Source organism: Ambystoma mexicanum, chromosome 9, assembly GCF_040938575.1.
Source record: "Ambystoma mexicanum isolate Mex_15411 chromosome 9, UKY_AmexF1_1, whole genome shotgun sequence".
In the NCBI taxonomy this organism is placed as follows: domain Eukaryota; kingdom Metazoa; phylum Chordata; class Amphibia; order Caudata; family Ambystomatidae; genus Ambystoma; species Ambystoma mexicanum.
In genome coordinates, this window is record NC_090931.1 from 708,100,130 (window position 1) to 708,127,332 (window position 27,203).

The 27,203-nt window shown below is 42.1% G+C and overlaps 1 protein-coding gene across 1 annotated transcript; it reads right to left on the bottom strand.

Annotated features, from left to right (window-relative positions):
- Positions 1–224: 224 nt before the first annotated feature.
- LOC138487384 (gamma-crystallin-1-like) lies at positions 225–8,620 on the bottom strand. The gene is made up of 3 exons (XM_069613956.1): positions 8,612–8,620; positions 7,677–7,919; positions 225–494 (listed from the first exon to the last, which is right to left on the bottom strand). Exons 1-3 carry the CDS (start codon positions 8,618–8,620, stop codon positions 225–227), a joined length of 522 nt encoding a protein of 173 aa, XP_069470057.1.
- Positions 8,621–27,203: the final 18,583 nt, after the last annotated feature.

The window sequence follows — 27,203 nt, forward strand, 5'->3', positions numbered from 1 at the left end:
TGCTGAGTGTTCACTTCTGCGTAATGGATGCATCCCTGATATACAAAGCATCACCCCTCGTTATGATCGATAACTAAAATAGCCTTTTGTCTTAGAAAATATTGTTCCATTATTTTAATGACACATGTTTCATAGATAGTCTTGGTTTGGGAATTATGAAAGGTTATGCAAATGTTCAAAATACTTTATTAAAATTCAAGTACATTTCCAGCAATAATTACATATTAGTCTCTGACTTGTCTAAAAGACCCAACCCTGGAGTTCATGGCTCCCCAGTCCATATATCTCCTGTACTCCCCGGGTCTCAGGTAGTACTGGCGACCACTGTAGTTGGGCTCTTCATAGAATATCCAGTGCCCCTCAAGCACATTGCAGGAGTGGATGTCGTGGTAGTTGAACTCTTCGTAGACATGAGGACAGTCCTCGGTGAACTCCCTCATCTGGCCTCTGAAGTCTTCTCTCTCGTAGATTCTGATCCTGAAGGAGCCACGGTACTAGAGGGATGAAATTAAATGGATATTAGACATGAAGAAAGACTCCCAGTTATAAAAATCCTATGTATTACCTATTTATTCAACTGTCATGTAGAACAAATATATACAAACGTCAGTAGCTGATGTCTAATATATACTTGTTATATGGTTTCTTGTCTGTAGAGCTCAGGTTAGTGAATATTAATCATTATAGGGATAATTTTATTGAGCTGTGTAATTCGGTGACGGAACATGTTACGTGTAGAAATACATGTAGGCGGGTCCCCGCTGTCGAATTCTGGTCATTTGATTGTCGGAGTGCATAAGTGCAGGGCAAAAGGTGGCGTGCAAGCATTTGCACCGCCTCCCGCCCAGCACTTTTGCACTCGACATGAAAATGAAGTAGACGCTGCCTACCATGTATGCGTGGCATGTGGCGTTTAAAGTGTATCTCTATGGGGTCTGCCTGCTATTTTCTGGTGCATAAAACCAGTGGACCCCATAGGGATCCTCAGCATTTGTGCCTGGATTGGTGCAATGGTCTGTTTATACCCTGCATACACCCACGTTCGTCCGCCCTACACACCTCCTTTGGACCCTTTACCATTCACTGCTTGGTTGTTTCTTACCTCATTTCCCCCACTAGCCTAACTGATAAATACTAATTTCAGCAACAATTGAAATTGTTTCTTGCTGTGCCTCAAACCAAATCAGTCACTGTTTCTTAATGCCTTGCTTAAAATTTGCATTTAGGTGTGCTTTACGTCTGTGCATCCTCCATTTTGTACTGAGCTGTTGTGCTTTTGGGACAATTCAAATTTAGATGTGCTTACATCTGTGCATCCTCCATTTTGTACTGCATTGTTGTGCTTTTGGGACAATTCGAATTTAGGTGTGCTTTACATATGCGCATCCTCCATTTTGTACTGCATTGTTGTGCTTTTCGGACAATTCAAATTTAGATGTGCTTTGCATCTGTGCGTTCTCCATTTTATTCTGCATTGTTTTGCTTTTGGGATCATTCAAATTCATGTGTGCTTCCATCTGTGCATTCTCCGTTTTGTACTTCATTGTTGTGCTTTCGGATAATTCGAATTTAAGTGTGCTTACATCTATGCACCCCCATTTTGTAATGCATTGTTGTGCTTTTGGTGCAATTCTAATTTAGGTGTGCATTACATCTGTGCATCCTCCTGCCTCCTTCGGCTGCTAGGCTGCCTGGTGAGTTTGCTTGTGCACTGTACAGGCTCTCCATCTGTCCCACTTTCTTCCACCTAAATGGCACTCTCCATCCCCCCCATCTTCTCTAACTGTTACTCTATCACCTATTCCTCCTCTCTCACGAAGTCTGTATGAAAAAGGTTTAAATAAGATCTTTGGCCTCTAATCTTGGCCTACTTATTGCTGACACCTATGTCAATGCTACTTCCAGACAGACCATCACTGATACCCTCTTTTCTGTCCCTTCCCCAGACATTTGGAACTCTCATTTGATCTCTACCTTCTCCCCTTTTTCTCTTCACCCATTAATGGTGGCACTAGATGGAAAGTACTCTTGGCATACGTCTCATCCTCTCGGTGCATCATTAATGTCCTTCATAATGGCACTGTCATGGCCCAGGGTCCTCCACCCAATCTTTTTCTCTATGACCGGGACCTGCCGGCCCTCATCAACTTCCTAGCTTCTCATGCTACTCCTCCTTTCTCTCTCTCTGCACCTCCTTCACCACCTCCGAGTGTACCACCCCCTGTACCCATCCTCAGAAAACCTTCAAAGGTGGTGACCGGCTCCACTTAGCCACTCTGAATGCTTTTTCTGCTGTCAAACATTCTTCTGACATTTGCCTCCTTCTTGAAGACTTTGATCACAATGTCCTCTCTCTCACAGAGGTGTGGTTCAATGTCAGCTCTGTCACTGCTTTTAACTACCTCCTCCTTGATGGCTACAAGTTCCTATCCTTCATCGGCCCAACCAATCTGATAGTGGGGTAGCCCTGATCTTCCCTCAATGGGTCCCTACCACTCTAAAACCCACCCAGCCCTATTCCCCCTTTGAAAGTCTTGTCTGCAAGCTTGGTGTCTCTCTGACTCTCTATCTCACCGTTGCCACTATCTACAGACCTCCAGGCCCAGTGTATGTCTTCCTTTCCAAACTTTACCTCCTCTCTTCTGACTCCTACCTCTAAACTCCTCCTGCTTTGTGACTTCAATATCCACCTTGACTCCATTTTCCTGCCTCTACACTCTTCCGTGATCTCTGTACCTCTCTCTCCCTCACTATTCTCCCTCCTGCTCCTACCCATTCTCACGGACACACTCTTGATGCCTTCAACACAGCTGATATCCCTTTCTCCAACCATCTCACTACCTCTATCTCCTGGTCTGACCACTCTCTCCTCTCCTCTCAACTGGGACCTCCTGGCCCCCTGACCGAGACGCTGCCAGTACTGCCAGCCTCCTTCGCGTTCATCCAACTGATGAAACGATTGTCAGCTGCTGCATTTGCCTCCACCTTCACCCCTCCTCCTTGCCCCCCTCTTTAGTCCCCTACTGACTCTGTTCTCACCAATCTTCATCTTGCTATCACTAAAACTCTTGACACTCTCGCCCCTGTAATGAGGATCTGCCTGAAACCTGTCTCCAAGCATAACACCTGGTATGACTCTGATATAGCCGCTCTGAAACGCAAGTGCAGAGTTGCTGAATGGAAGTGGCAGACCTCAGGCTCATCCTCTGACAAACTGGCCTGTGGTCTACTCCAAAGGCAATATCGTCTCTCTATCAATTCCAAAAAGAGAGCCGACATTCAGAACCATATCTCCGGAGCCTCTAACAACACGGCTGAACTCTTCAAAATCTTCAAGGAACTAGCCAATCCATCTGCAGTCTCCACCTTGCCTCTCCCTTCTCAAGCCCTATGTACTGCACTGGCCACCCATTTCACCTCCAAGACTGTGGACATTCTGACCTCTCTCTCTCCTTCCTCTTACTCCACTCCTCCCGCTGTCCCCCTGCCTCCCTTGGCCTCTCTTTCACCCACACCTACTTTCTCCTCCTTCTCACCTATCACAAAGGCTGAGGTCTCCAGATTAGTCTGCTCTATGAAATACTCACCCAAACAGGTATCACCCTGCTCCTCCAGAAGCATTAAGGACAACATCTCCTCCCTCCCTCCAGCTCTTGCTGCCTTCTGCAACCACTCCTTAGCCTCTGGCTCTTTACCTTCCTCTCTCAAGAACTCCTTTGTGCACCCTCTCATAAAATAGCCTTCAGCCAACCCTTCGTGTCCGGCCAACTACCACCCTATGTCTACTACACCCTTCCTATGGAAACCCCTGAAGATGTTGGTCTTCCCCCAGTTGACCCAAGACTCTTAGCTCACTGGTTGTTTACCTGACCATCAATCTGGATTCAGAGCATCCAGAGGCACGGAAAGTGCTCAACTGAATACCCACGAAGAACTGCTAAAAAATCTTGACTCTAACTCTCCTGTTGTTCTTATTCTCCTTCACCTCTCCCCCGCCTTTGAAATGGTCAACAGCTCTATTCTCACAAAGCAGCACTTTGATATCCTCGGCATCTCAGACCAGTCACTGGATTGGTTGACCTCCTTCCTCATTGATCACCCTTCCTAGGTGCTCCTTGGGTCCTTTTCCTCCACCACCACTCTCTCTACATCTGAGGTTTCCCAGGGCTCCATACTCTCACCATGGCATTTCAACATCTACCTTACACCTCTTGCACACCTGATCTCTGCCTTCCCACCTCATATCCAGTGTTATGCAGATGACACACAACTCTTCTTCAAGCTCCCCTCTTCCTCATCTACTTCCTCCTCTGGCATCCATGAGTGTCTGTCTGCTTTTCAGCCTTGGTGCATCTCCAATGACCTATGTCTTAATGCCAGTAACACCGAGATTCTTGCTATCGGGACACCTGTTCCCCATTTCCCTGTTGGACTCTTGCCACTTTCTATGCACTCATCTCCTTCTCCTTCCACTGAAGCCAACAACCTTTGTGTCATCTTTGACTCTCTCTCTCGTTTACTGCTTACATCTTGGACCTTACCAAGAAGGCCCACTTTCAACTTTACCTCCTTAGAGGCATTCTCCCTTTCCTCACCTTCACCCAGAAGCTCACTGTCTCTAGAGCTTTGGTTCTCTCCAGGCTGGATTACTGTAACAGCCTCTTCCTCAAACTGCCTCGTTCTTCACTCCGCCCTCTTCAATTAATGCAGAACAGGGCTGCAAGACTTATCCCTGGCCTGAAGCCCAGGGGGGCGTATTTATCCAGCCCTAAAATCTCTCCACTGGCTTCTGGTTGCTGCAAGGATCAAATTCAAGACCCTTTGCATCATCCACAAGTCTGTCTGGGACCACGCTAACTGCAGCTTTCTCATACTACATACTCTCCTTCCAGATCCTTTCAATCTTCTCGCTCCAGCTCTCTGCTGGTCAAACACTTCTCCAAGCAGAGAGCTGGGGGCATATCCCTCTCCTAAACTGGCTCCTTCCTATGGATCAGTCTCCCTCTCTCTCTTTGTCTAAAACCGGATCACCTCAAGTTGCGCAAACAACTCAAAACGTTTCTCTTATCCTTCTCCTTCCCTCTCCCCATCCCGTGTTAACCATCACCTCTGTCGCTGAGATTGGCAGCCTGACCCTCAAGAGCCCAATAGGATCCTGCTCCCCAGCCCAATCGCCATCAGCATCCCCCCTGCACTGCCCTCTGGGCCCACACCAGACTGTCGGGTGGTTTGACTTCGCCCTGCACATACCTGTTGAGCGGCAGACCTCCCCCTTCACCTGTAACGTCTCCGCCCATGCCATTTCCTGTTGCCTTCCAACAGGCACCTCTGGCACCACCCCCAGGGGACCCTAATAGCACTTACCTTCAGCCCCCTTCTCTTTCTCTTCACTGCACTTGTACGCTCCAAATGTCACAAGGCCTAGTAGGACCGTTGTTTATTTCTTTTTATTATTCATTGTCATTTTCCATTGTTTATTTGCTTGCTTGTTCCCTCCCCTTTTGTCTTGTGGCACTTTGAAACTCTGTCTTGCTGTATAAGTGCCCTATCAATATCCAATACATAAATAAAATAACTAAATGCTGGTGCAAATGCAGTAGCATTTGTATGGAGGACAGGAAGGGAGTCGGCAGAAATGCAAATTGTGTTCCACCCCTCCTCTCTGCTATACAAATCAATGAAAATGGGGCGTGACATAAGAAATATGAGTAAATGCCTTACACAAAGCTTTTACGCATGTTTCTTACAATACGCTGGGCCAAAAATAAGCCCCTATCTGTAAACTTATCGGACTGCATTATCACTTTGATGGTGTCGTAAAATAGTTGTAGTCATTCCATTACTGCAACCTTTTTGGCAGTAACAGAATTACTGCAACTTTTACTCCACCGCCAAATTCTGAGTTTGGTGGTGAGTAAATCTTCCCAAATTCCCATGGAGTCCAATAGACTCCAAAAATGGGGATCAGCCCTTCCTTATCACCTTTCGTAATCCGACAGTAAATCTGCCGTACAAAGTGACGGTAACAACGCCAAACGTGCAATGGGGTGCACTGTGCATTTGATATTTGGGAACACATTGGGCCTCATTATGAGTTGGGTGGTATTCCGGTTACCGCCACTTGGTCTGGTGGATTTACTGACGGATTACAAGTGGTGCGGCAATGTTAGTCATCATTAATTTGGAGTCCATAGGACTCGATTGGGGATTTCGGTGGAATTACCACCGGCGGAATTACCGCTGCAGTATTTCCACCAATTCTGCTGATTTATTAGATGAAAGTGGGAGGATTTACCTCCAACATGATGCTGTATTTACTTAGACCTAAGCTTTGGCTGCCACCTTGAACCCCCTCGCGTATGACAAGACACGAATGGATGCCAGGCAAGAGGTGACCCTGGGCAGACCATCTATTTTGAGGACTCACCTGGTGGCAAGACAAGCTGGCATAGAGGAGGGGATTGTGCTGTATCCTGCACCTTAGCTCAGCCCATGGTCCCAAAGGACCCCTTCGATATGGGTAATGGTCACTGCCCTTAGTACTGTAGCTGGTAGTGCTGTAAAGGGGGTAGTCTGTTCTTGGCACAACTACCCCTGCATAGGTGGAAAACCTCTCACTACTGCTTTTTCTGTCTCTCGTGTATGGTTCCAGTGGAGGAAGAGGGTCACCCTGCTGTGCAGCTCTTTTTGTGTGCCCCCGCCATGCCAATCTGGGATCCCACGAAACAAGACTAATTTGTTTTCGGCTATGTATACGTAATCTCACTTTAATGTTTTCTGGATGTACGGATTGCTGTCATGCCCTTGGTAGTCAGATAATCCACAATTCTGTTTTTAATAATTATCATTAACTGAAATCACAAAGTATATTTTTGTGGAAGACCTTCCTCATTGCCATTTCTGTGGCACAGGGAGTCCTTTTTTTGATCCAAAGTTTAGGCTACAGCATGGAAAGGGCTGTTGACTAAAAGGAACCCATTGCTCATTCTTCTTCCTCTCGGCTGCATCCGGTTAGGCTTCAGGCATGGGATGGTCTATTGCAGGGCCTCATTCACCTTTCGCAGAGACTGGGCCCCTCTTACAAAATCAAGAACTTACAAAGACAATTCATCAGCTGATGACAAAGCATGGTACGTTGCATTACTGCAGGAGAACATCAAGGAGGCAGAACATGAAATCATGTAAGACTGGATCTCTCGCGCAGCGGCTGTACAGCAGAATTGTCTCCAACGATTAACCATTTCAGTAACCACTGGGCAGGGATTTTGGGTGTGTGTGCGGAACAAAGGGACACCAAGATTGCCTAGAACCTGGTTATTCGGATCAGCAGAAGCAATACGGGGAGTGGCCGAAGATGTCTGTAGTAGGACAGCCCAGAGGTCCTAGTAAACAAGGTCCTATCACTTGGATGGTGAGAAAGATTCATGAGAAGGAGATTACAATGCTGTAAAAAAGGATTTCGAACAGTTTGCCTGTTAAACAAATTGTGTATATTAGAAGAGTGGGCAGCAGTGAGGTCTGTAAAGGAAGGGGTGATCTGGCCCTAGAGGGCATGTTTAACTGTCATTGCCAACACAATCAATTGTATTCGTTGTTCTCATGTGCTGACTCCACATTTCCTGCGAGAGATGAACATGTTATTAACCTCTAGAATAGAGGCACGCTAGTGCACTTACTCGTGGGATCAGGCTGCAGGAGCTGATGGAGTCATTGTCCCCCATCCAGTGCTGAAAGTCGGGGTAGTCTCCCTTTTTCAGGAAGTACTGATTGCCCTTGTGGTTTGCGCTCTCGTAGATGACCCAGGAGCCAGTGCCGACCTTGATGGAGTTGCATCGACTGACGTGTGGCTGCAGGTCTGCGCTGTCGCTGCTGCACTCGTAGGAGCGGCCCTTGAAGTTCTTGTCCTCGTAGAAGGTGATCTATAGGGGAGGGGGCAAGGCTCAGAATCATATCAAAGCCTTCAGGCTTTCATTGCTAATATTCAGCTTGTATATCTAGTGTTGCCAAGAAACATCCAGCTAGAGAGGAACTCAAGTAGAAAGCAAGAGCGTACGGGCCTCGGGCTATACAGAGCAGAGACAATAACTGATATGAATTTGGAAGCAGGCTCTAATGTTTGACTTATATAATTAAGATCTCTGCATATTCAAATGTAGTTAGTAAAATAAAAAGCACGCATGCAGTGGCATGTCGTTACATCTGTGGCATTTTCATCTACTGCATTTACATTGATGTTTCTCTGATATCAGTGAGCAAACGGAACAGATGAAAATAAGAGAAAGTGTATAGAAAAAAAAGGGGGCTAATAGTGGCTCATGCACACTTTTTAAAAACACAATTATGCAAATGCTCAGGTGCACATACACAAAGATGTGAATGCAGTAGATGTAAATACATGGATACAATCTACATATAACTCTAGAGTTAGAGGCCAGTTCATCAGAAATAACCAGTTAAGATAACAGTGGCCCAATAAGGTTTAATTTTCCAGCAAAACGCGATGATAGAAGCACTTGGCTTTTATGTTGCTGCAGTGGGAAACTCAAAACAATCCAAAATCACATTTCCAAATTCTAATATTTACTTGCAAACAAGCTTTGGACCCCCCTACCTTTCCCATTTTGGCTGGAGTTCTGGACGCCTGTTTCAGTTCTAAGAGCACAGACCCAGAGCTCTTGTATACAACCCTGTAGTGCTTCATTGGCATTTACTCAACAAAAGGGGCAGAGGTTTCAGTTGTGTAAGGAAAGGGTGAATCTACTTGCTTCCACAGTATGTTAAACAATGGTTTAAAATGTCACTCTGTCAATGCTATCCTTTGTTGACACTGCCGAGTGGGGAAGGAACTCAGCTCCCATTATAATGGGAACTACAAACAAAATAGTGCACAGGCAGGCAGCTACAAATAACACAGCGCTGCAGAGCTCTGACCTGTGGAGTCTGCACTTTTGCTCAGAGGGCCAGAATGCTTTCAGGCTTGTGAAACATTTCAATCATATTAATTATTTGTATAAGCTATGTCTGATTACTATTTGAAATGATGTGAGTTCGTGGACAAGGAAGACACTGGATCAACGTTCAGTGATCGGGTAGGTTAATTCCTGGTACTTGGGATACATAAGGTACAACATGCAATGGTTGACAAACCACTGGCCACCTACACCCTGCCAATCCAATCCTTCGTCTCCAAATAAATGTCAATCATAGAATCTCCAATCACACACATCCAGGGTTCCACTCTGACATCCTAGCCACACACACCAGGGTTCCAGGAAATCACAGACTCTCAGCCAAATACATATGGCACTACACTTCTCCCTCCGTTACACCACACAGCAATACAAAAAGGGCATTGCTAAACCACAACTCTACAATGGAAAGACATGACTCAGCATACACACCTACAACCCTGCTCACACAACCAACGTAAGGGCCAACAAATCAGTTACCCCAACACATACAACAAGCAACACAAATATCCAGAAATGTCAATCCAAAAGAGGCCATCAAATGAGTTGTATTTAGAGGATTGCATCAGGACACAACTTTCCAGGATGCATGTCACACACCAATTACACCATGGCACGCACCCAGAACATGCACATCTTGAAAACACTGCCATAGTATGATGTCGTAACCCGCAAATTGCTATGCCACACTCTTCAGAAAACATTGGAATAAATCATGAAACATGCAATAATGAGCATGCCGGAATAATGCAACATGCCATTATGAAGATGCCCCTTGCATACTTGTTAATCTATGCAACAACCGTTACACCAGAACTACCCATACCATTTCTACCCTGTGGGCAAACATCCATCCACATGTTCTCTGTTGAATGTGTGGCATACAGCGGCACCCAATCTAACATACATCTAACATACATTATATAGACACAAGGTAAAACAGACTCAAACCACTGCCTGTGATCCGTGTGACCGACAGCCAGACCCAATCCGATGTAAATGTATTGTGTTTTCAAAGATGAAACCTTTGCTTGAATGTGAGATACCTGGGGCAGTCCCGGGACACATTAAATACTGAACAATCATTCAATAATCTATGACAAGTAGAAGGTTGTGAGTACATTACATTTAAATATATGAATCTTCAAAGTTTATATATGCTCATCTTCTGAAAAGATGACAAATTCATATAGAAAATTATTCCACCTACATTCAATCATAAAATAAAATATTCTGTTCACATCTTGTTCTTTCAACATTAATCTGCCAGCTCTACGCACTTTGGGAAATCCTTCCATTCATCAGGAGCAATACGTTCAATCTAATAATAGTATAAGGAAACAGTCAATACAATAATCTTGCAATTCAAGCAAAATGTTCTTAACCAATTATTTGAATGAACATCAGTAAGAATGATATGGGCAAAAACCACATGCATCTAATACTGAAACATGTTATTGAAAGATGATCAATATAGTTATCCACTACCCCATGAACTTCGTAAAGACAATTTTGGAACATGCATAGTAATGTGTCTACACAATTTTCCTCATTTGGGTTAAGTTTCCAATGTGGAAGGCAAAAGGTCAAAATGACTACAGGGGCAAAAACTATTGATTTAATGAAGAAAGTGTACTAGTAACATGATTATATGATTTACCTGTAGTATGTTACATTGTCCAGGATCTCATTAATTTTGGAGTTTCTATTATATATGAGAGATTAAGAAATGTAAAAAATGATCAGATATAGTCAGGCTGTGCCTATCTATGTAAAGTTTTTCATTTGTATATGTATCATTGCTCTTACCTGCACCTGGTGTTAGAAGTTGAAAACGTCTATATGTCTAAGCAGCAAACGTTGCATGCTATTAATTCAATCAATTCAATTGGTGCTTGGTCCATAACAGACTGAACACTACAGCTTTAAACAGTATTAGCTTGCAGAATGTATAACCACTGTTCGTGGGAACATTAACGTGTATCTACATGCAATATCACTTCCTCACCGTTCTGATATGGCGTTCAGATTACACAATAATATGATAACCAGTGAAGAAGTACATTAAGCAAATCAAAAATTACCAATGTGAAAGGTACAGGACCAGATTCAATTGCTTAAGAATTATAGACATTGCACTCCCATAATATAAACCATATGCGTGCAAACCTTTTTATCTTTGTTATTCTATTTTAAACAACATTGAGACTTCAGTCACTTAGGCTAATTCTACTACTGTCATATTTCTGAACCAAATAAAAACCCTACCTTATGCAGTTAATACAGACCAAATGCCCCCTCATAAACCAATAGAAAGGTTAGCTATACGAATGAGCTATTAATTCTCGCATCAGATCCAAACCATGCCATCTCTCCATTCTTAAGTGCTAGCAGAGATTTGAATCTCATTTTTTTTATATAAAGTATGTTGAGAAAAGAAACGATAAACTAGGATTCAAAACAGAGTATATTTTCTTAGAATAGCTAATATGTCATTATAAATGTACTTGCTGACCTAGATTTGATGTGTAAAAAAAGCAACATACTATTCTGGAAACAATCAACATGTTCCTCAAACATACCATAACCTTTCCAGTTTCTATGATTGGCTGAGTCAAATATGTTAAGATAGTCATATTGCCAACATTATTCGATATCATTAATACTGTAATTACATATGTTCTCAATAGGTTTTTAGATATTTCATTAACATTTGTTATTTTATTTGGTCTAATAAAAAACAAGGTTATCTAAAAGATTCTAATATACAGTAACTCATGGAGGGTTAGCTTTATCCACATTCAACCATTACTACTGGACAGACCAAATTCATTTTTGGTAATGATTTATTAGCAGCTGAGTGATACTTCCTCCTGTATGCCTTAATTTTACTTGTTAATCCTACAGTTAATCCTACAGTTTCTATGCATTCTTCTATAATCCAAAATATTTCAGAAAGATCTGTTTAATGATGATTCAAACACTAAGTCACATCTGGTAAGACATGCATGCATCAAACTTAAAATATCCTAATCAATCATAATCATTCCCCTACCTTAAATAACTCAGAGTTCCACCTTGCTTCATGTTATGATCATTTGAATCGAAAACAGTGGCCAAACACATAAAAGAACATTTTTTATAAAAATGGATTTAGCTACTTCAACGATAGATTCAAATCCTGGTCCAGTGCAAAATTCTAATTGAAGCAGGTATAAAATATTATTATTCTTAAACCACTCACCAAGTTTGACAAGAAGTGCTTTGCTAAAAATCTTCAAACAGCAGTCTAGGAGAGATATCGGTCAGTAACTAAAGGGACAGTAGCTTTCCCCTTTTTATAAGTAGGAAGAATAATAGTAAATCTCCCTAATGTTAAACAAATATAAACAACATACAAAATGAAGAAGCTCATATTTTGGGGCATATTTTATAAAAGTCTAACAAGAATAGATCCAGTAGGGGACTTTTATTGATTTTTAATGCAGAAAAATCTTAAACAATTTTGGTTACTGTGACCTGGACTGGGGGTATAGTCAGCACTCTCCATGATTTCAATAAAAGTAGATATCAATTTTCTTGTGCTTCATCTAATTTAATTGCATTTTAAGACAATGCCAGGGTCATTTATCAATGAATGACATCCAGATGAAGTCTAGGAGCCCATAGAGGAGGACGAGGAACTAGAACAGATTGAAAGGGAGCACAGTTGTTTGTTTTGGTTCCTCTACACAAGAGTCCACCATGCAAAGTTCAACAGAAACTGGCTCTTTTGATCTATCAGCGTTCATTTTCCCATCAGTCGCTTGCTCTGTTCTGTTCTGTTCTTTTAATTGCAGTGGTGTGTTGCTTTTGTTGCCTTCAATTATGTGTTGAGCAAACACTGTTTCATTCACAATACTGGAGATCTATGTCGAGACCGGATTTGGGTGTAAATGTTCCACACGATTCTCACTCATAGTTTGTGTACACGCACTTGTCTGTTTGCAATGTCTGAAGATCTTGTACATAGGAGTTAAAACTACCTTGCTATCTTGATTACTTTGTTTTACGAAGTCCATCAGTTGGTTAAGAGTTGTTGTCTGGTGGTTAAGTTTCTGGTCCATTGTCTCAAACAGCCTCGCTATAGTAAATAGGTCTGAGTTCATAGATGTTAGGGTATGGTTTGTCGCCTCTATATTGTTCGGTGCACCCTGACCTTGATATACTTGGTCGAGTTGACGAGTTGCTTCCTGAGTGCTTAGTACAGGATTGAAACATCGTGGCATTGGAGAAACGAAGGTAGAGGAGTGAGATGATAACTGAGGAATTGAATAATGAGACGTAACTAAAGATTGTAGTTTGGAACCATTGTTCAGTGCCCTCTGTCGAAGGATACTTTCGCTCAATATAGGAGATGTTGTTAATTCTTCAGCAAAGTCACCCCTAAAAGCTTAATTCATTTCCATTAAATCCCCCGTACTGGAGTGAACAAACACAATCTCATCAGAGTCTTTATCAAGGTCATTCGATTGATCCATAAAATCCATGCCTCGTCGTCAACTTACCCTGTCACTCTCAGTTCTTGATATGCATCTCTAAGGACCTTCTGAGATACTACTCTGCATAATTTTTGTTCATTAAGGCAGGTTGTTTGGTCACTGAGATCTACTATTACGCTGGAGTTGCATAGATTTAACATTGCATCAATCGTCGTATCTGACACCCCTTTGTCATCGTCATGATTTCCATTCCCAGTCGATTTTACCTTTTTAGCCATAGGAATCTCATTTCCATTCTCTAATTGCAGCATGCTAGGGTCCTTCAAGCTAGTTTCAATCATCTCCATTGGCTTAAGGCCAGCTCCATTGGAGCTACAATATAAGCAAATATCGTCACCAGTTGACTTCGAACGTCGCAGCGATTTCGCCGTCATTTCTTTTTCAAAAAATTGGACCTGAACTTTTTTTTGATTCAGTGGTCATTGCTATGGGCAGGACCCCATTTACCAAGGCAGGCATCTCCGATTTCATTGAATAGGGTCTCGCTGTCATTCCGTTAATTGGGCTGACCGTTGATGAAGCTTCACAATCCAAACACGAGCGAGATCCGGCAGCACTTCTGACAGCCACTGACAGCCCTTTTTAAAAAAGCCCTTCTGAAACTGCACGTTGACAACTACCCACAGAGTTCAAATAGGTCAGAATAAAAGCAGAGAGCTCAAAGGCTTCAAGCCCGCAGCCACACTCTGCAAAAATGTCAATTGGCGATATAGCCCTGATTCCTCAAATAGCCAAGTAAAGAAATGCACGGTGTCACTTACCAGAGAAAATGGTGCAGTGCTGTGAGGCACGAGCAATGAAAAGGAGCGTGAACAGGAATAGCTGACCACAGGCCACTGGCCAAACACCAAACACTCGACGCACTCCGCGTCACTCCGCTTGTCAGCTGGCTTTTTAAAGCTGACTTAAGGTGGAAATAGAAGAAAGACTTCTAATTTTTAAATGGGACAGGGCTCTTCAGCAGCAAATACAAAGTTGCAGAATGTTCACCAATGTCCACCATCAAAAGAAAAACAGACTGGGGTCCACCCTGTAAAAGCTGGTGCTCCTCGTTGCTCCTCGAAAGGAGCTCAATTCATTTGTACTCAAGTTACAAAATGTAAAGCTTTTGTTTGTAATATATTTGCTTCAATCGTCAATTGTACTATTTATAGTTTACTTGCTTCAATGATCAAATGTTCAAAATATACTCATTTGAAAATATGCTGTAAAAGATTTGTGTTTTAATCACACAATTATCCCAAGAGAATCAACAAATCCTCAGTTAACAGTACAAGCTTTTTGGCCAATGCACCTTCGTCAGGGCTACGTTAGTTAAAAAAAACCTTAATTCAAGCAAACATTCCAATCATGTAATTAATTATAAGTATTTACATACCCCCATTTGAGCGTGTCACAAAAGATACATGGTTGCATGCCGATGAACAGGTCAGGAGAAAACAGAAAGAGACAAAGTACCCTAATTAGAATACTCGAACCCATGTTTGCATTTTGTATCATACCTTTTACAAAATTCAGTAACTAGCGTCATGTTTAATAATTACCTTAGCTATGACTGGCGAGAATATGTGTCTCATGTTCCTTCAATTTCAAGTATACGGGGTAGATATCTCTGCGGGAGAAACGGTATTCAATAATCGTGTTGAGCTTCATGGTGTTGCTGTGTTTCAGTACGCGTGCAGGTAAAGCCCTTACCTCTATGCCGTATTCGTTGAACCGTTCTGCTTGCGCGGCGGGCTGCAAATGCAACCGCTCACCCGAGCTACGTGTTTAAACGTTGCCATGACGACCGGGGCGGCGCCACACTTCCAGGATTGGACAGTGCAGATGCGCCTCCAGTCCCACCCTCCCAAGGGATTGGAGGGGCGGGACATGGTCAACGTCATGACAACGCTCTGTCTGGAAGTAGACACTTTTCGGGTCAGTGAGCCATGTTGTTAAAGAACGCTATGTGTGACTGTAAACACGGCGGTTCGGATTATCCTTAAATACAAGTGTGAGTCAGGCACCCAACTCACACCATGGTAAAATATCGCATGCAATAGGGTCTGGTTTGTGTTAAAACGAGATCGGTCGTCGACTCGATCATTGTAGAATTGTAGATTGGGCCGCCCTTCCTTAAAGGGCCATACACCATATCAACATGGTTCCCTAAATAGGTGCTAGTGCATTGTCTGTGTAGCGTCAACACCCATATTCCTAGACAGATACGAACATGACAACCTCACGGTGTGGTTACAAAAAGTTAAACCATGTTAGCAGTCAGAGTGCACGCTCAATCTTCCCCCATGTTGATTGTACATTTCTGCATCCATAGACCAGAGGCATAATTTCTTAATTTTATAACCTTCCCTCATTTCTCTTTCTTTGTACCACATATCTGTAAAAACCATCAACTTTGTCAGCAGATTCCAACAGTGGACTTTGAAGCATTAACATTAACATTTAGAAAAAAACACAAACAAACAACTGCACATCATTCTCAAAGAAAACAAGTGAAATTTAGCTCTTCATTTAATCCCCTTGGTGTCAGAGTTCCCAATTTGTCAATCCAAAAAGACTCGCGCTGGTCCAGTCTCTGTTGTATATTCATGTGCGGGTCCACTTTCTTTACCACTTCCAGTATCTGAAATCTGATCTGGGATAAATTATGTTTTTTCAAATCCCAGTGTCTTGCCACTGCTGAATTTTTGTTATGGTTGCGAATGCAGGAGCGATGCTCGTTCCATCTTACTTTTGCAGTGCGTGTGGATTGTCCCACATAGTATAATCCGCAAGGACATTTTATGGAGTAAATCACATTGCTTGTATTGCATGTTCCAAAACATCTGAGCTTTATTTTTTCTCCTGTTTGCGGATGGTGTACTATATTGCCTTTTAAGTACATATCCACAGTTCGTGGAGCTCAAACATGGGAATGTTCCGGTTTTGGTGGTGTCCTTTGGGGAGATACTACCCCTTGTTCATACCAATTTGTCTTTTTAGACTCCTTTTATATGCAAAGGTTGGCAGTTCCTTGAAAAGTGATTCTACCCTCTTGTCTAGTGCCAGTATGTTCCAATTCTTTTTAATTATGTCTTTAATGCGTTTACTCTGTTTAGAGTATTTCGAAACAAAACGCCAATGGCGGTGTCTCCTTTGTTGTGGATTTTGCTTTCAACAGATCTTCTCTTGTCTTGTTTGTCAATCTTCCTTCTGCCTGCTCTATTTCAGAACTTGTGTAGCCACGAGTGAGAAATGCATCTCCCGTCTTGCTGATAGCCTCTTCGTAGTCTGGTGGATCACTCACGCACTCCGGCTTTATTTAGCATATGGAGATAATTACTGACTAACTCTCAGCCAATCTGATAGTTCAATATCTAAAAGTATTGAGTGCATTCTGAACATTAAGACATCGAAAGCAGACTGGGAAGCAAAAATGAACTTTTGCAGGAAATATATCTTTCATCAGGACATTCCCTCTCTAGGTGGACCTTTTTTCACTGCAACCTTTAATTTAACACACCAAAGTAAAAGCTATAAACTGTGACAATGGTTACACTTTCTTATAAACTGTTTGCTTTCACATTACACCTAATGCATGATCATGTTAAACCTGTTTCAGTTCAAACAAGTTTGCCCTTAAAATGCTTACCTTATTAAGACAACTCTATTACTAAATTAGATCAATGTTTCAGATTAAAGTTAATACTACATAAGTAAAGGCAAGCAATTTCACACTGTGCGTCGATCTTCGTACTGCGTTTGACACAGTATCCCCCGCTAGGTTGTGGGAGGATTTGAGGGCTTATGACATTCAGAATTCTTAGTTATCTGCTATATCGCTATTGAAATATTACCCCTTTCCCTGTAATCTTATGACTAAGACTTGAATAAAAGGAACTTGCTTCTACCCTCGTGAGTCACAGACTGTCTATTATTACACTGACGACAAGTGGCCCTTAAAGAGGGGCTTGGAAACTAACAAGTGGGGCTTGGAAACTAACCTGCCGTGCCGTAAGGTAAAGCACTGTAGACAGGGCAGAGCGCTTGCAATTTAAAAGAACCTGGGTACTTCAGGAAGATATTGACTAAAGAGATCCTGTGACAACATTGATAAACATGAAAAAAGCCTTAAGCGTGGCAGAGCACTATGATCAGAGATGCCAGAGTTGTTTTTAAGGATAAAGTAAAGTGCAAATAAGCCTAGCACTTGACATGTTTTATCATTTGGCAATGGTGAAAATGGCGCGGCAGTGAATGGAGAAGTATAGCAGCAGCATGTGTTATGTAGTTTTGCTTTGAGAACTGGCAGCAGCTGGAGCCTCATCCATGACTAAAGGGACTAGGTGTGGTGCTGGTGGCCAAGAGAAGTGCCAGTGCATTATGAAGTAAAATAAGGGGGAGAGAGATCCATGGAGTCCCGCAATGAAGAGGTAGCGTGTGGCCGCCCTGTCCCCCGTGGTCCTTTACACCTACTGAAATGCTGGCAAGTGCTGCGTGAGCAATCTCCTGTTAAATTAAGGGGGGATTTACCTGCTGCCCTCACAGGGCCGTTCGAGCCATTGGTGCTGCGAAAGCTTTGTGAAGCTCCCTGGGCAGAGTGCTAATGATGACGCCATGATCATCCGTGTGGTGTTGCTAATGGATGGAATTTCCTTTGTGATATTCTGCTTGAATGGTATTGAATGGCATTTGGGCCGTGCTGCGGTTTCTGACATTGGCGCTTTCGTTGCGCTCTCTGCATTCCATGGGAGCTGTTGGAGGAATGCAGAGCCATCATTGATCCGACATTAGTAGGAGCGAAAGGAAACAGTCCCCAGGGACGTCATTTCACCAAAATGCCAGGGGTAGCGGAAGTGACATCACACGACCCTTGACCCCCTGATGACATCACAGGAAGTGATGTCATTTGACCCCAGCCCGAAGTGATATTGCGGGAAGCGATGGAACACAGCCTTTCACCCGTTGACAAAACAGGAAGTGGCATCTCATAGCATTGTACACTACGATCAATATGGTTATGATATCACTATAATGTGATGTACATTTCATACAAGAATGGATCGCCATATGTATCGTTAAGATCAGTGTGTATAGGACTATATTACCAAATTACTGTGAATGCAAGCAGACATCCATGACCAAATGATAATGATGTGTTATTATATAGCATTCACGCTTAAGGGTTTTATATAGAAAAAAATATACACCCAATACCACTCATTTATCGACCTCAGAAGGAGGAAAGACTGAGTTGAGGCATTTAAGAACAGACTAAATCAGTGATTCACCCCCTGAAATGTGCCTGAAATAAACCTTTAATGAGTCTAGCAATTGTATAGAGGTTTCAGAAAGACATATTATTTGGTATTCCTATTGTTTCTTATTTGGGGTCAGTGCTGAAAGTGTTAAACTTGTGGCACTCCTGTTCTTATATTTCTTCTTTTTTTAAGGGACTTGAACAAGAAAGCCAGCCACTCCAGAAGTAAAGAGCCACATGGTGCTGGCCACAGCCCAGGAGCTTGCATTACACCAAACTTTTTTTTTTTTTTAGAGGTCGCGAGGGAGATCACAGAGGTCGTAAGGGAGACCTCAGAGGTCGCAGCTGCAACCTCTGGCGACCACTAAATGACGTCCCTGAGTCAGACCCTCTGCAACGTGGAGTGTGTGCTCGCGTTTTCCTGAGCTTATGCAGAAGTCTTAATTGATGTCTGGGAGCGTTACGCAGTGACATATACTTCCTGCGTGAAGTGTCACCATGAGGATGTGTTAGTTTTGCTTGGCTGACGGTCACGCGATCTACTACCGTCTTGGACATATGGTACTGTAGCAAAACACATTCAGGGCTATCCTCTTTTCGGTTGAACATGTCTGAAATAACCTGCCTATCATGGGCGACTGATTAGAGGGAACATTTTTAATTTTTTTCAATAGAGGGAACATATGTCATTATTTGAATCTGCTTAAGTAAAAATTGATGGGCAATTGTTCTTTAAAAATACTGATGAATTTCGTTTCACATGGGACGTTTTTTTAAAAAAAAATACTGATTTTGGGAAGCACATTTAACATATGGATACTGCAAACATCTGTTGCAGGTTGGATGTTAGCATGCTTGCCATAACCGTGTGAGGCTATTCAGCTTTTGGGTCATGGAATATGACAAGGACTCTTAGCCCTATATGTCTACTCTCAATATTATCTGTGTGCATTTATTCTACCTTTTAAATAGTTTAACTGTAATAATTTGACTAATGTTCACCTGTGGGACAGTTTGGAAGGGTCATCCAGCTGTTGAAGTGATTGAGGATGAGTATGCATTACACATGTCACATTAAAAATAAAAATAAAGGTTTTTTACCAAGTATTGAATGTGATAAGTCATTAATGCGACAAAGGTCACACACTTGGGTGCCTTTTGTTCTTAACATGAGGCAGTGCATACATGCATTGGTATGGTGTATGCTGCTGTGATGAATAATGTAGGTGATTTGAGAATGACACCAGTCAGTGCATACACACATCTGTATGTGGGATATGCTGCTGCAGTGTTTATAGATTTCGTTTAACTACATGAGTGAATGAAATTTAAATATGGCATGAGTCAGTGCATACACACAAGTATATGCTGCTGCTGTGTTTATAACCTCCATTTGTTTTACAATGTAAGTGAATGGTGTTAACAATTACACAAGTAAGTGCTTACAAGCATTTATATATAGTATGCTGCTGCGATGTTGCTTTTCTCTTTTTAACGTTGTAATCGTATGGTGTTTAAAAATGGCACGAGTCAGTGCATATACTCATCGATATGGGTTATGCTGCTGCTATGTTGATATCCTTCATTTAATAAAATAAGTGAAAGGTTTTAAAATGCCATGAGTAAATGCATACATACATGGATATGGTATATGCTGCTGTAATATGGGTATCTACTTAACTTGGCTTCCATTTTGGCTAGTCAGGTTGTGTGTATGTTGAGAGAGAGTTGTGTTGTATGTTGTTTGTCCTCCTGTATGAGAGTGTTGGTCCTGATAGTGAGTGTTTTCTCTCCTGTAATTGAGTCTGTATGGGTCATCTGTCTATTTGGTCCCTGTTCTTTGTATCCGGTTCGGGCGTTGGTTCTAGCTGTCCCTCACCTCTTAGTAGATAGCAGTGCGTCTGCTGTGCTTTTGTTCTCCATCTTTCTGTCCGACTTTGATATGATCACTCTTGGTTCTGTGTTTGGTTGATAGGGAGGTGTGTGGTATCTGGTCCTTTTCCCTTTCCCCTATTCCTGTGTAGGTTTTTGTTGTGTAAGGAAGGGAGGTGTGTAGTGTCTTGGACCCCTTCCCTTCCCAATGTGTGTGTCAGCTCTGTTGCTGTGAGGTCATGAGTGAGTAGTGGAATGCATGCATATTATGGAGGGCTCCTTCCAAGAGGTTCCGGGAGCTGCAGTTGGAAGAGCTACCTGGGTGCTGGGGACAAGTCAGGTTTGCTGCTTCCTGTAGATGGGACTTACAATTTGCTAAGTCAGAAGGCTTTCTCCAGAGATGTAATGGGGGTATTACCAAGTTTTCTTATGATTATGGCGATGGCACGTTGGCCCCTCATCTAAAAGTATACAAGGCCCAAGCTAGGCAGACTGCCTTGTAAGGTGCCACGCTGTAGGGCTATTCAAATTGTAGCTAACATGGGCCAATGGAGAACAGCTTTCTAAATCAAAATCTAGGGTTACTGTGTGGGACTTCCACAAGTCTGATCCATGAAGAGACAGGATTACCAGCTTTAAGGCCTATAGTGAATCTCACAGCTGTCTTTTATTGTATCAGACTGTGGAGTAGCATGGACATAGATAGGTTCTGGGAAGCTGCTGCAGACAGTATACCCCTGAAGTGGTTCTCATATGTCAAAGGCTGGTTATGTGAGATTGGCTACAGTGACCTTTGTCAATCACCTGCCGATATTGCTGGAAAACGCCAAACAACTTATCAAAGTAGACTATCTGCAGAAAGTAGATCTTGATTGTTTGAGCTCTGTATTTACCTCTCCTCTTTACTTGGATGTTATGAGGCCTAGGTTACTGCGCTCATAGTATACTAAGGTGCGGTTCAGTATCCTACCTGTCACAGCAGTATGGAATGCATGGAACTACAGTGAATCAGATAACTACCCATTTTGCCGGGAGAGTGTTGAAACTTCTGAGCATTTCCTTTTGGTATGTCCTTTGTATTTGTCATACAGAAAGATGTATCTGATGCCTAGATTTCTGTGGTTTGGGACTAGATTCCTAAAAAAAAGCAATGACACTCTGCAGGAGATCTGATGACAGACCAAATGTCTTTGCTGTTGCTAAATATGTTCACAGGTCTTGGCTAAAAAGGATTGCATTTTTAAAGCATGCTTCTTGATCATATGTAATACTGAATTGCATACTGTGCCAATAAAAATACTAGAATTCTAAGTGGTCATGTCATGCACTTGCACTTTTCTATAATGTGGGGAACTTGATTTTAACGCTTTGTCTACAATATATTTTGTATTTCTTATGTATTTCTATGTGACTGTATTGTGTTTCATTGTACCTGGCTTTTGTGGCACTGAGCCAGAATAAAGTATCTGTCTGGCTGACCATATTATTGAAATACTGAAAAATAAATCACAGATAATTTACTAACTACGTTTGTATACTTACTTGACTCAATGTTAAACTAAAATGTTTCACTTCACCACCAAAACATACATTGCTATTACCACTATATGCAAATAGCCTTACAGACCTCAGGAGGGGACATTATCACTTGGGATAATGCCCCTTACCCAACCTATGACCCTTAGCTTCAGCTTGGCTTCACTTCGGGCCATAACTTCGGGGCAGGCGATTATCGCATGATAATGCTGCTTCCCTCCTTCTATAAGGCTACAATATTCAGCCTCTCTCAAGGTATTAGTTCAAATGGCATTCAGCCTCTTTTCTATACTTCTGAAATGTCTCTGTGGTTATTTCCTCCTGTATCTGGAAGCTGCCAGACCGCCCATAGAATGGGCAATCCGTTTAGGGAGGAAATATTGTCTAAGACGATTCCAACAACTTAACACATTTCTTGAATCTAAACGTTGTGGAGCCTCTTTAACCTACAGACAATCGACGGCTACAGATGTTCTTCATAAAAGTAGAGGAGCACCGCTCCCACCCACTTCGACCACTGGTTGTGCCTCATCTTAAATCATGTAGCTTAGTGTCCATGACAACCAAGAGAAGTAGTGCTTTTCCACATCAAATTTGGTCTGATTGGGACTTGCTAGGTGATGTCATAGATACATTGCACTTCTGTGAATGACACTTTGAGTTCTGCTTTGCATAGTCTCCAATGAAACAAAAAACAACTAGCCTCTGTTTCTACTTGATGATATATCCCTTTTCTGATCATATTTAAAGTCTCTGTTGAACCTATATGTTGTATTATTTGTACAGGTTTGTTCAGCATCTTCTCCTATACAGATTAATCCAAATCATGTTAAGGCTAGACAACTACCCTGCTACAACCTCTAAAAACCTATGATGTTTAACAACCTTAATTATTGGATGGCAGTACATTTCTCAAAGCTTGAGAACGATGATGCAGAAGTCATTGTTATATAGGAAAAGAATGAAAATATGTGGAAAGCTGAATTTTCTCAATCAACATTAAGGTCCTAACAAGGGCCTTCTAAAACAATTACAAATATTGGTGTCTGGATGAAGCATGAGTTTCCAGTAGTTTATCAGCTAGACATTGTGCCTCATTCCGAGTTTGGAAGTAGCCATGGTGCTATTAGCGCCATGGCTGCCTCCAAAATCGTGTCCGGGTCCGGTGTGGTGAAGAGGGGACTTACCGGGACATTCCGCCACAGGCAGACCCGGTAAGTCCCCATTCCAAATGCCATCCCCCATTTCCATTTGAACCCCCATAGGGCTCAATGGGAAGGCACTAATAACGGGCCCGCTAATTGCGGGACTGTTATTAGCTCCAAGGTCCCTTAACGGGTCCCGTAAAGAACATGTGGTCAGACCACACGTCCTTTGCGGTTCCCACTAAGGGACTTTGGAATTGGGCGGTAAGGGATTACCGGCACCAGTCTCCTTAACGGTGCCCAGTATCCCTTACCGCCCACCTCGTAATGTGGCCCATTGTATCAAATCCATGTGTTTTGTATTCTAGGGGTGTTACAGGGAGGCTTCCCCTGTCCAAATTAAAAACACACTTTTTCAAACCCTATGATTGTCATTTGATTACAGTTCTGCAATACACATTACTGTTGACTATTGTTAGGAACGATTTTCTTTTTGCAACTTTCCCTTCACAGTTTCCTATGTAACCCCATTCTTTTCACTCTGTTTTTTATTGATTCTTTCCTGCCTTTTTAAAGGGAGATAAAGGCTTCAACTTCACTTCTCTTGCTGTTTGCTCATTGTTATGGGGAAACTGATCGGTCCTACCAAGGATCAGTACTGGGAATCTTTGATTCCCTTTTTAATTCTTGACCTTTTTAACATTGTGCACAGCAGCTTAGAGTTCAGTGCAATGTGGACTTTTTTGTACACCCCTTGCTTTTTACACCTGGGATGTTTGGTTACTTTTATATGTGCATAAAAGACTAACCGGTGGCTGAAGTTACAGTTTTACTGTTTTTGCAATCTTTTTGGTGAGCAGATTCGTATTTACTGTGTATGCGAAATAAATGTCTTTTTCAGAATTAGCTGCTGATTTGTATATGAAATTCTCCAATTTATTAATAGTTGATGATTTTAATTATACATTTAATGATGCTAGTGATAAATCTGCTATTCAACTTTCTGCTGCATTGGCCGATCTTGTACATCAACAACTAGTCCACAAGCCTACACATAATTTGGGCAATACACTTGATATGGGTTTTGCATCTATTCTTTTGACAACAGTTTGTCTTGCTCTCCCAGCCACCTGGACAGATCATTTTGTTATTCCATTTGCGATTAGGCTGAAGCTTTCTGTTAGTGCTCCTAAACTGCTTAATGTTATGAAGCGCAACTTAGCAGCTAGCTCCTGCTGCTGAAATTTCTGCCTCAATTGATGCCGCCTGTGCTTCTGTTCAACACACTGACTTATCTACCTGGCTCAGATCTTTGTCACCACTGCTGATCACCTTGCCCCACTTAAGAGTTGTAGACAACGGGGTCAGCTGTCTGAACCCTGGTTCAGTGAGAGCCTCACGTTACTCCATCTTGAACGTATGCAGGTAGAACAGCAGTGGCGGAAAACATACTGTCAGTTAGATAAACTTCGACTACGTCAAACGAGACTCGACGGCTAAATATCATAATGCTATCAAAGAGGATAAGCGGATTTATTATACCAATAGAGTGGAATCAGCCCTAAATAGGCCTAAAATGGAGTTTGGTCTAATACGTTCCCTTTCATCTATGTCTCAAACAGTGGTTGTCCCTTCAAAGCAGCTATGTGACTCATTATAAAAAAATGCATGCAAAAGATTATGAATATTCAAGATAAAATCTGGCTTGCAGTCTGAAAAATCTGACTCATCTACTCTGACGGCTGTATCCACCCGTTCCTGGACCACTTTCCCTTACTTTTCTCCAGATGACTTAGTTCAGGCCTCAAGGAAAATAAAATCTGCCTCACCTCTTGCCCTATTCCTTAAGGCATTTTGAAGAATATTATGCCTGATATTGCTCTTTGGGTAGCTCAGGCAGTAATCCATTCATGTTTTTCTGGGATTATCCCCGCGGAATTAAAACATGCATTAGTTATCCCTCTCTTGAAAAAACCCTCCTTAGACCCATCTATTCAGGCAAATTTGTGACCTATATCATTACTACCGCTCCGTATGAATACTTTTGGAGTCCTTGATTTCTACGCTGATTTGTTCATTTGTGAAAATTCTACATTCTTTGATCCTTTTCACTCTAGATTTCACTCCGGCCGCATCACAGAGAGTGTGCTTGTATCTCATGTGGATGATGCACTGATGTTTATCGCAATCTATACGTAAAAACACTTTTCTAAAGAAACTGCTGCTTCTTCCCACAAGTACGCCAACTGCCTTACTCTATTTGGAGCTTGATTGTGTCCCAGTAGAGGCTCAATTATCAACTAAACCAGTTCTTTATTGGGTTAGAGTTTGGACTACTGAATGTTTGGAAAAACATTGTGATGCCCTACTCAATATTATGAGCCTAGATGGGGGGTAGAGCCTAAATTGGTTCTCACATGCCAAGTCAATCCTTTCCTAATTGGATAGGATTGACTTATGGAATAATCCACAAGATGTTTTGGTCCAGTAAAAAAAATGGTTTAAACTCAACTGTAAAAACTAGAGCCTATGAGTCCTTGGTCGTTGATGCGGCCAAATTGAAGTGGGACCCAAACTATTTTGAATTTAATATGAAGCCTGGTTTTAAAGACTACTTGAACATAGTTCATCCTCCCTTTGAGAAGTCTTTCCACCTGAGGTTTAGACTTGCCATTTTGCCTGTAGCCTCTTTCACGTCTGCATGGAAGAACTCTGATTCTGCTATATGTCCTCTATGCAAGTCCACAAACAAAACAATGCTGCATTTTTTGTTAATCTGTGGTGAAAATACTTGGTTGAGACGTTTGCATTTGAGACAAATTTTACAGGATGCCGGCATCTGTCATGTGGGGCCTGCTTTGACGTTCTAAACCAGTATTTGTGTTCAAATGTGGCCTATGCAATTGCCCGCTATATTCACAGGGTGTGGATACAGCGCAACAGGGCCTCAAAACAACAGTCTATTAGACATATAGCCATTGATTAACAGGCTGTGAATGTGATGTTATCTCTTTTTATTGTTCTTATTCATACATTTTATCCAGATGTGGTTTGCTATTTTATGAATTTATACTATGCTCTTGCTTTATGAAAAATTTACATTTCTAGTCATACTGTTTGATTTTTTTTATGTGATCAAAAAACGAATAAAAGCAGTTTGACTGACTGATATTATTAGATTTGTCAGCTGCATTTGATTTCGTCGACCAGTCCATTCTGCTTGGCCATCTTGCCGGAGTGGGTCTATCCGGCCACGTGTTATCCTGGTTTTAGTCGTTCTTGACTGAACGGGCTCAATCTCTTTCACTTTCCCCTTTTTGCTCAGAGCCTGTTTCTTTATCGTGTGGGTCCCACATGGCTCCCTCCACCTTGTACCCATTTCATTTAATGTGTACATCCAACCTTTAGTTGAGGTCATCCACTCCCATGGCCTCCATTGCTACTCCTATGCTGATAATACACAGATCATTGTGTGGATTAGTCCATCTCAGCCTGACACTGCATCTCAGGTAAGGAGTTGCTTGCAGGAGGTGGGTGGTTGGATGAGTGACAACTGGTTGAAGCTGAATGGGGACAAGACAGAGGTACTGAGTGTTGGCCTCTCTTCTGCTTCTTTTCTATGCACTCTGGCATTTTGGCCTTCTACTCATTGCACTTTTCTTCGTTTTCTGTTTTCGGTAGTTAAGGACCTAGGTGTATAGATATTCACTTCTCTGTCAAATGAAGCTCAGATCTCTTCTATCTGTCAAGCTGGACAATTTAAATTAAAAGTACTGCAGAAAGATTTGCACTATCTTCCTTCAAAGTTACATGCTCCTGTGTTGACTTCATTGGTTATGAGTACAGCTGACTATTGCAACTCTTTATTTCTAGCTCAGTCTGCTTATGTGATCCATAG